The sequence below is a fragment of the Suricata suricatta genome, chromosome 9 (genome assembly GCF_006229205.1).
Source record: "Suricata suricatta isolate VVHF042 chromosome 9, meerkat_22Aug2017_6uvM2_HiC, whole genome shotgun sequence".
NCBI lineage: Eukaryota > Metazoa > Chordata > Mammalia > Carnivora > Herpestidae > Suricata > Suricata suricatta.
The window spans coordinates 110,209,111-110,219,089 of NC_043708.1; the positions used below are offsets into that span (position 1 = coordinate 110,209,111).

The 9,979-nt window shown below is 57.0% G+C and overlaps 1 protein-coding gene across 5 annotated transcripts; it reads right to left on the minus strand.

The window, feature by feature from the left end:
* Nucleotides 1-556: 556 nt before the first annotated feature.
* Nucleotides 557-9,776, minus strand: STOML1 (stomatin like 1). Of its 5 annotated transcripts, XM_029951879.1 has the most exons (8): nt 9,544-9,623; nt 8,474-8,579; nt 7,975-8,081; nt 6,911-7,060; nt 6,407-6,610; nt 2,631-2,826; nt 1,956-2,168; nt 557-1,462 (listed from the first exon to the last, which is right to left on the minus strand). In XM_029951879.1, exons 2-8 carry the CDS (start codon nt 8,511-8,513, stop codon nt 1,269-1,271), a joined length of 1,104 nt encoding a protein of 367 aa, XP_029807739.1. In that variant the 5' UTR covers nt 8,514-8,579; nt 9,544-9,623; the 3' UTR covers nt 557-1,268. The 5 variants fall into 5 exon arrangements, with proteins under 5 accessions (XP_029807739.1, XP_029807741.1, XP_029807738.1 ...); XM_029951881.1 differs by lacking the exons at nt 8,474-8,579; nt 9,544-9,623 and adding an exon at nt 9,666-9,776; XM_029951878.1 differs by lacking the exon at nt 8,474-8,579 and having other exon boundaries at nt 1,956-2,165; nt 9,544-9,758.
* Nucleotides 9,777-9,979: the final 203 nt, after the last annotated feature.

The following is a 9,979-nucleotide window of genomic DNA, read 5'->3' on the forward strand; positions in this document are numbered from 1 at the left end:
TGTGGCTTTTTTTTCTTTTTTTTTTTTTTTAATGCTTTCCAGGAAGTGAGATTCATCTCTTAGGGCTGAAGAAGTAAAAGTCCCCTTCCCTGGGGTCCCTGGGGTTTGGGCTGGACCACTGGAGCAGAAAGCCGGGCTGGGCTCCCAGGGCTGAAGCTGGGGCCAGGCCTCCAGGCCCAGTTCCTTCTGTTTCCTTCCTTTCTGCTGATGGAGAAAGAGTGCCCTGGGTGTAACAGGATGGGGAGCTGACAGTGGCTCCTGAATGTGATCAGAGCCCCCACCCGGCCCCTCAGGAGGTCGCTGGCGGCAGCAGCTCTGACACACACATTCCCTCTCTTCTCTGGCAAACTTCTACCCTAAAGAGGAATAGAGGGCCCAGCACCTGCCCCAGGGGCTCTGAAACCCTTGGCAGGAAGGGAAACTGTGGGTGGTTCAAGTGTATCTTGAGGGTGTGTCAGCCTCCAAACCCTCATACTTGCCGGGAGAGGGGGCCGGAGGGACATGACCTCAGGGACCCCCCACCCCAGCCCACCCTGGTGCCTCCACTTCTCTCCAGCACATTGTAAACAGCACATTTATTGGTGGTTTGCAAACCGCTGGTAAAAAGCGCGGCAACAGCAGGGCTCTCCGACATGCTGCCCTGGGCCCCAGCCCGTCAGGCATGCAAGACGGCGCTGGCCCGTTAGTCACGACTCAAAGACATCTTCAGGAGCAGGGCCGGCGGCAGAGCAGGCCCCACACTTTCCCATCCCCACCACCCACTAGCCTGGGCCCAGCCCGATCCCCAAATCCCTGCCCTGCAGTGGCCTCCTGACGGCGGCCTTCCTTCTCCCTGACTCAGCCTCTCTGATCCCCACTCTGGAGCTGGACCTGAGCCACACACTCTGCTCCCTCACAAGGGGACCCGACCAGTTGTGGGCAGACTGTTTCCAGGGGCCCTGCCTCTCCGGTCAGGGAGCCAGCAGAGCGAGGCAGGCCGGGCTCTCTAGTCATCACACTGTACTCAGCTCAGGGCTGGGCGCCCAGCAGACTAGGGTGGGCAAAGGCTTGTCCAGAGAACCACTGGAGGGGAGAAAGGCAGGGCGGCCTGACTTAGTCTCTCCCAGCCTCTGGTGCGTGCCAGCCTCCATTCGTTGGCTCCCGGCTGGGGCTGAAACTTCTCAGGGCTTCAGCAATCCAAGGTGTGGCCCCGGTGCCTCCTCCTCCAAGATGCCTCCCTGGCTTGATGCCAGACTCGGAGCTGGGCTATGGACAGTCAGCCAAGGCTGCTACTTCAGGGCCCTGAGGACAGCCTCCAGCTTCATGGCCACGGCCAGGTCACCCTTCACCTTTAGCCGCCCACTCATGTAGGCTCCCAGGGGCCGCAGCTCCCTGCACAGAAGGGCCCGCAGGTCCGCCTCAGCCATCTCCACCACCACATCAGGGATGCCGTCAGGCACCCCGTGTCCTACCCTCCCGTGCCCTGTGTGGGGAAAGAAAACTGAGTGTTAGTAGGAAGACAACTATGCAGCAGGGGGAGACAGGGTTAGCATGTCCCACTGGGAGGAGGGGAAAATAGCAGTTAAATGTTCGGGTTCTAATTCCCTGGTTCAAGTCCTATTAGCTGTGAGACCACTCAGGGCTTTAGCTTCTAAATTGGTGAAACGGGGATGATGATCATCCAGAAATCAGAGGCTCGAGGTGAGAAGTGGGCGAGATAATTCACGGCAAGTGCTCGGCCTAGAGCCTGGCGTGCAGGAGGCTTGCACTCTGTGTGCGGCTCCTGGTGGAGGGAGCTCAGCTGTCTAGGTTGTCCTGCTGATGAGGACAGGGCAGGGAGAAAGGTCTGGACAGTCACCGTCTGCACATGGTGTCTGGGCCCCTGACGAAACTGCTGGCGGGAGCAGGGGGCAACTTGAAAAAGGACCACGGGGCAGAAGAGGGTGTGAAGGAGAGGGCGGGGACAGCGGTGGCACCTGTGGTGAGGTCGAGGAAGTAGGTGCTCTGGGCACCGCTGGGCAGGAGGACGTTGAGCTGGTAGCAGGCCCCGATCTGGCCGACCAGGGCCTCCGACAGGAAGGGCTGCAGGGCAGTCAGCAGCCCCTCAGCCACTGGCTGCTTCAGGCTGGGCCCAGAACCACCGGGAGGGGCAGGCGGCTCAACTTCGCTCACCATCTCCACGGCGTCTGCTGGGGGTGGCCAACAGGGTGGGGGAGGAGGCAGAGAGAAGAGTCAGTGTGCTGCCAAGGTCAGGATCACTGTGACCTCTGTACCTCTCGTGGCAGTTTCCTCTTACATGCCCTTCAGGCCTCAGTTCAACTTCCTCCTCTGCTAAGAAGCAGCCCCTTACTTTTTCAGCCTTACCCCCTTGACCTTGTTTCTAGGCTACTGTTTCTAGGCCTGAGTAAAATTCTTTCCCGGGTGCTGTCATTTCCTCCCATGGAGGCTCCCAAAGGCCTCTACACACTGAGATACCTGGGCTCTTCTTGCTGCTTAGCTCTGGTCCGCTTCAGAGTGGGGCTGGCTAAGCAGCTGGGCAGGGGTACACTGCGCACGGGGGCTGAGCTCAGGTAGGGGGGACAAATGGCAAAGCGGAGCCCATGCAGGACACCAAGCTGAGCGCCTCCCAGTTCTTGCCCCAGGCTCCTCACCTGGCCCTGGGGGTGGGGCCCCTCCTGCCCCTGAGGACAGGCCTCCTCCCAGGAAGTGGAGGGCCAGCTGCTGGAGGGTGCTGTCCAAGCTGGGCCCCGCTGGGCTGTCCTGGGGGGGCTGGAGCACAGCCTCCACTGCCAGTTCCACTCGGTCCACCTCCAGCCCCCAGGCCCTGGTTACATCGTTGATTTCCAGCTGGAAAACAGAGTGGGGAGAAATGCAATTAAATTAGCAAGAATTTCTAGGGGCACCTTCTTTGGGCTGGAGGCACCACAGCCTCCTGGGACAAGTCCCTGTGGGACAAGCTCCCTCCAGGGCACGAAGGCCGAGGGCCAAGGGCCAGAGCAACTCAGCCCTGTGCAGCCAGTGGTGAGTAACTGGGAGAGGGCCTGACCTCCTGGAGGTCGAGGGAGGGAGCATGGATGCTGGGAAGAGAGGAGTTAGGCCAGTGGCAGGGCCTAAGGGAAAGGTCTGCGTTGTTATATGAAATACACATTTGATCATTTAAATCGTCAAACTACACTTCTATGCATTGGGTCCGTTCCTGGCTCCCAGCTCCTACAACCGTTGGAACTGCCTGTGAGAAAAGTGATAAAGGTGTCTCTGGTTCTGATAGCAAGGGTGATTTTGGACTCCACCCAAAGGTGGGGGCTGGCTGCCAGGCTGGTGCACATCCAAGCCTCAAGAGGCCTGGCTTCCAGAGCTGGTGAACACCAGGGGGGTGGGGAGAGTGCAGTGTCTGGGGAGGGCGTGGCAGCTCCGTGCCCCTTCCCCAGGCCTCGCTGTGTGTGTCTCTTTGGCTGTTGATTCACACCTTTTATCCTATCTTTTAATAAACTGGGGAACAGTAAGTGTCTCCCAGAGTTCTGGGAGCCGCTCTAGCAGAAGAAAACAGAACCTCGGTCCGTAGCTGGCTGGTCAGAAGCATCGGTAACAGCCTGGAGCTTATGACTGGCATCTTTAGTGGGGCGTAGGGGGCAGTCTTGTGGGACTGAGCCCTCAACCCAGGGGATCTGATGATGTCGTCTCCCAGTAGATAGTGTCAGAATTGAGCTGAATTCTTGGACACTCTACTGGTGTCTAAAAATTGCTTGGTGGTGTGTGTGTGGGAACCCCTCTCCCCCACATTAGAAATGGGTCCGGGAACAGCATGTGCTGAAGCCCGGACGGGAGAACTGGGAATGTTCAGGGAGGTGCGAGTAACTGTAGGTCCAGGGAGCCAGAGCGTCAGGTGTGGGCTGGGACACCGGAGACAGCTGAGGGCTCGGGGTGGATCGGTTCTGGTTCACTTGCATTTACTCTGACACACAAGGAGCCCAGAGAGGAGTTTAGCAGGGAGGTGACAGCCTTGCTCGTCGGGAGACCCACTGGGCTGCTGTGTGGACACTGGAGTGTAGGGGGCTGAAGGTGCAGGCATGGGAGTCCCAGGTAAGACATAGTTTCAAACTGCAGGCAGAAATGATTTGGATCTGGCATCAGGCAGAGAGATGGCTGGAAGCCAAGATACACAGAGGCCAGAGCACAACCCTGTAAACTATAGAAAGCTACAGCCAGACACCAGAGGAACAACCAGTAAAGCTGGTGGCTTCCTGGATGTGCAATGAGGGCAGGCAGCGAGGAGTCAGGTTTCCGGTGTGGGTTCCTGCGTGGATGGTGAGTGTGGGTGCCCCCCGAGACAGCAAGCACAGATGGACACACAGATTGGGGGGTGGCTAGGGGAGGGTCTGAGAGTGAGAGGGTCCCTAGAGTGAAAGGCTGCCGCCAGGTGAAGGGAGCATAGCACCCCCCAGAGCTAGCAGGAGAGAGGTCACATTGCTATCTGTCATAGGAGCCTGGAGGAGGCCTAAACTGAGGACAGGCTGCTGAAGGGCAGGAGAGTGGCAGGTGGTAGCCAGTAGGAGCTGGGTGGCAGCAGAGCCTTTGCCCACAGGCAAAGGAGAGGAGGGCGGACTAGAGGAGGCAGGAGGGAGCCCTGGGCCCAGAGCACCGCCCTGGAGGGCGGAGTCTCCAAGGAAGCTGGCAGTGAGGAGGTAGAGGAGGTAGAAGGGGTGACACTGGAGGCACTGAAAGGACCCTTATCCTGCAGCTGCTGCCCCCACCCCCCAGGAGCAAGAGGCGAGGCTGCAGCAGAGGGACATGGGGCAGGGTGGGCGGTGAAGGGGGAGCACCCGGCCTGCAGGAAGAGGGAATGAGCAGCTAAGGGTGGGCTGCAAGGGACAGTGGGGAGTGTGCACCCCTCCAGGGGAGAAGTAGGCAAAAAGGCGTGTGGGAATAAGACACGTACAGCTGACCAGGGCTTTAGGGAGGCATGCCAGATTTCTTGGGATTTTGTTTTAACCACAGGCCCTGACCCGACCCTACCCTACCAGGCGCCAACTCATGCTGGGCAACAAGCCCTAAATGACTAACATCCTGGTGTGGAACTGACTCCCTCAAACTGCCTCTCTTCAGCTGTGTTGCACAACATGCCTGGCTTTCTGGTTTCTTCCCCTACCTCACTCCTGACAGCAATGACAGAGATCAGTTTTCTTCTCTGAAAAGCACATTAAAATGGAACATGGTTTCATAAATAAAAAGTGTTATCAACTGTAGAAGATGGAGCACTGGATGGAGGGGTGGGGGGTGGGAGGGCAGGTGATCTGGCTCTAGGCCAGCTCTGCCCTTGACCATGACTCTTAGACAAAGTCTCAAATAGTTTCTGAGCCCCGGGCACCTGGGCAGCTCAGTTGGTTAAGTGTCTGACTTTGGCTCAAGTCATGATCTCACAGTCTGTGGGTTCCAGCCCCGCATTGGGCTCTGTGCTGACAGCTCGGAGCCTGGAGCCTGCTTCAGATTCTGAGTCTCCCTCTCCCTGCCCCTCCCCCACTCACATCCTGTCCCAGTCTCAAAAATAAATAAACATTAAAAAAAAAATTTTAATAGCTTCTGAGCTTTTAGTGTCCTCTCTCTGAAATAAAACAGTGATAATCAGCCCTCTTGCAGCAAAAGGTAAAGCAGAGCTACGCTTGGGCAGGCAAAGGGGCCTGTAAACTAGAAAATGCTCTGCACATGAGTGCTATGGTCACCGTCACAGTAGGATTTCCTGTGGAGTTTCACTCACATGGTTGATTTACCTCCTGAAGGGACTGGCATCACCCCTCCTGTCCTCTCCCCCCAGGTCCCTGGGGGAAAAACAGAGTCCAGGGGAACAAGGGGAGACCTCATCCACGGTCCACTGGGACACAGGACAAAGCACAAGGTGAGCATGGGGAGCAGGGGACATGGTGCTAAATGTGTATTCACTTCCGCCCCATCTTGTCACAGCAAGGACATGAGGGGAATTTTGGGGTAGATCATTACTCACACATGGAGAAGAGGTCAGGAAAAGGTCCCTGTGTCCCTCTGTTCTGTCCTGAACAAGGAACACAAGGGCCCCAAGATGCACATGGTGCACATGAGCCCGGAATTACCCAGAAGGTGTCTAGCAGGAGGCCCGCCTGTGAGGCTGTGTGCTCAGGGCCATGCCTGCAGGGCAGGGCAGAAGCCCAGCGGTGAGGCAGGGCCCAGGAATCTGGCGGGCCACTCCCCTCCTCTTTGCCTCTCTAAGACGGCTCGCCCAGGACCACTATGATCTGCGCCCATCTTCTGTTCCACCCAGACCACTGGCTCTTCAAAAGTTAGGACACATGGTAAACTGAGGCCCAGAGCAATCTGCCGCTTTACTCCAAGTGCCCTGGTGGGCAGAGCCAGGCCCAGATGCCCACCACTGACCTCTACCGTGTGAGGAGCTGCCTACCAGGAGCTGGTCGCTGATCTTGAGCTTCTCCATCTGGATCTCCCGCAGAGGCCTCTTGAGTAGGGCCTTCGTCATGGCATTCTGGGCCGTCATGCGTGTGGCTGTGTTCAGGTCCTTCACAGTCATCACAGATAGTACGGGGTCCCAGATGCGGAACTGGACGTCGGCCCCCACAGATAGCACAGCTCCGTCCTTAGAAGCCAGCTATGAGGGGGGAGGGGTGGCGTGAAAGAGGAGACACTCAAGGGGTTGGTGCTGCTGGGAAGTCAGGCCCACTGAGACCACGAAGCCTGACCCACCCGCCCAGTACTTAGCTCCTCAAGGGAGAGTACATGGGGTTAGGTACATGAAGCAAAGGTGTCCTCCCAGCCCCCATCCTCGACGTTCTGGTCACATCCCCCACCCCACCCCTGATGGTTACTCATATACCAAGGTACCGGCTCCCACAATACACTCTGCACAAGCCCCCACCCCTCTGTCCAGGGGAGCCAAGAAGCCCCTCACCTTGCAGGGGGGGACATTGAAAGCTCGTGTCCTCAAATCCACCCGCTGAAAGGAGTCAATGAAGGGCAGGAGCAGAATCATGCCAGGCCCCTGAGGGGTGCGGATCCGGCCCAGTCGAAACACAATCATCCGCTCATACGTGGGCACGATCTGTTCATGGGGGCGATGGAGAGGCGTGAAAATGCTGAGCCTAGGCAGGCAACAGTGGCTGGCAGGGTTCCCCCCATTACCCTCTCTCTCTCTTGCTTCAGCTGGTGTCAGTTAGCCTTAGATCTTTTTAGAAGAAAAAACCAAGGCTCTGAGAGGTTAAATGACTTACTCAAAAATCTCAGAGCCCCTGAGTGAAACAGGCAAGATGTGAATGTAGTTCTGAATGATTCCAACCCCAAGCAAAGGGCTTTACCAATTTTAGAAGTAAATACTTCCCAATTGAGAAATGCAGGCCCAGAGAAGCAAAGTGACTTGCCCAAGGTCACATAGTATTTGTTTCAGTGGCAGTTTTAGGACTAGGATCTAGGACCTTTTAAGGCTTCCTCCCAGACCACACCAAAACCAAAGGCTTTCTAGAAAAGTTGACCATTGCCTAGGGCCACACCTTCCTGGGCTTGCACTTTCACTGCAGCTCTCAGAGGCGATCCTTAACTGTAGTTCATCTTTTTCCCCTTTGCACCAGCCCTTGTTGAAAACCAGACCTGTATTCCTATTATTCATTACCTGCTGGACCAAGGTGAGTGTATTTCATTTCAAATTTTGGCCTAACCCAAAGAAAGAAAGATATGGCCAAGATATACACATGTACCATAAAGCCAGTGTCCAGACCCCAGGACTTGGGAATTTGGGAAGGCTTGTTGACCATCTACTGGCTCCTAGTATGACTTTGGGCAAGTCTGGGCCTCCGTTTCCTCATCTGAAAGATGCAAATGAACAATCCATGGCTAGCCCATTTCATCAGGGTGTGATAATGTGATATTTAGGGGAATGGACCGAGGATGGGGAATTCATCCAACAATGCCAGAGCTTTTGGTGTGCCCCAACCACCCTGAGGGTGACTTGGCCAGCCTTACCTTCAAGGCAAACCAGCCAGAAACAGGAAAGGTGATCAGCAGCAGCAAGAACCCCAGGAAACTGATGAGGCCATGGCAGAGGTAGGAAGGCCAGCTCTGAGGTGCATCTGGGGACAGGAGAGCAGAGGCAGTCAAGGAACGCCAACTGGTTCTGGTAGGATAGCAGCAGGCTGAATGAACTTGGTCAAGGGTACCTTTTGCCCACCTCCCCCCTACCCCCACCCCCTTCATCGGCTCTTTCCTTTTCAGGGCTATCAATTGCCTCCTTGCCTAGTACTACTCTCATATCCTGAACTAGACGCAAGTTAAGGGTGTTCCCTCCTCCCACAGATCAAAACTAATCCATCGAGTCCCACTCCCACATGGCCCAGGCTCTGCTAGGCAACAGCCATTAGATGTGAGAAGCCAGTCCACGGGATGCTCTCCTCACTGGTTATCTGATACAGAGTGCCTTCCACGTGTACCACAGAGCCAGGAGCCCCTGGGCATCTCTACACACCAGTGCTGGGTTGAACGGAATTGCAGGTGGTATAAAACATTCCTCCTCTACCATCAGCCACAGAAGAGTGCTTTCAGAGGCATCCTTTCAGAGATAATACTTTAGCCTAAAGGGATAAAGCATTAATGGGTCAACATGGATGACAGGGAAGATGTTCTTCTCTGGCTCACAGTTCACACCCTCTAATGGCCGAAGAACGACTGGATGTTTCACTTGAAGCAGCTTCAGATGGGAGGTGGGAACTAGGAAGACAGGTTTATCTGAGACAGAGGTCCTGGCCCCTGGAGAACCAAGAGTCCATAATGAAAGCGGAGCTGTGAAAGCATCAGAATCTAGGATGATTATCCTCTGCTCTCCTTCCCTTCCCAAGGCTGGACCGGAGGCAGACAAGAGCCTCTGCTCGGTCCTCCCAGGAACACCATGCCCTCAGGTCTCTCCTGCGGCGGCCCCAGGATACTGCCTGGCTCTGACCCCTGTGGCCGCCGCAGGAAAGATACCCTTGGATAGGGTCAGCTATCGTTAGAGAAAGGTTTGGTTGTCGGACTGAGGCATGTGGGATCCGGCACGGGGAGCCACTGAAGCTCGGAGCAAGAGAGGACCAAAGCTGACCCAACAGGCAGCCGAAGGCCTGCGTTTGTCTCCTGTCGCTATCCACCAGGAAACAGGTAGGTGTTTTAGCTCTGGGCATGCAGAAGTAGTCACTGGGTTGAAGACGCTGCCATTTCTCTGCGGCCAAGTGCCCTTAGCGCGCTGGTGACCTCCTATGCCTAGACCCTGGGTTCTTTCTGATCAAAACGGGTATTTGAAATCCCTTCCCAGACTTAACTAAGAGCCGAGAGGAGAAACGAGGGGGTGAGGCCTGTTAGAAGATAAGAGAGCTCCGGGGCAACAGCCCAGCAGCCCTAGGGAGGGCGGAGGAGCGCTAGCATCACAGCGACCGGTCCAGGCCCTTCTCCACATCGGAGCCACTCTCGGTGCCTCCTCTTAGGGTGCAAGGGCGCCAGACCGCTGACTCCAGAGGGTGCCGGCCGGTCCGCGCCCCGGGTCCGCTGTGCTGGGCGGCCACTCACCGGCCCCCGGCCCCACGCCGCCCCGCTCCGGGGACAAGCAGCCCTTCTGCGAGCCCAGGAAGCCGAAGCTCGACTGCTGGAAACGGTCAAAGTCACCCAAGGGCAGGGCCCGGTACCCGGACCTGCCGAGCATGGCCTCTGACTGGGGTGCACCCCGCGCCCCCGCGCGGCACGGTGCCGGGGGAGAGCAACCGACAGCTCCCCAAGCCCGCCCCCGGCCGGCCGCGCTTCCGGTTTCACAGGCCGCGGCGCAGGAGGCAGCTAGCTCGGCCCGGTTCCGGCTGTTGCACAGCGCCCCCTGCGATGGGAGGACCGAACCCGCTGGAGCCCTGCCTCCCTGCTCCCCCAGCCTGGCTCTGGAAAAGGAACAGAAGGTCAGATGAGCTTGGCGAGTGGGTTTTCAGAAGCCGGATTTTCTCCAGAATCAAGAAATGCT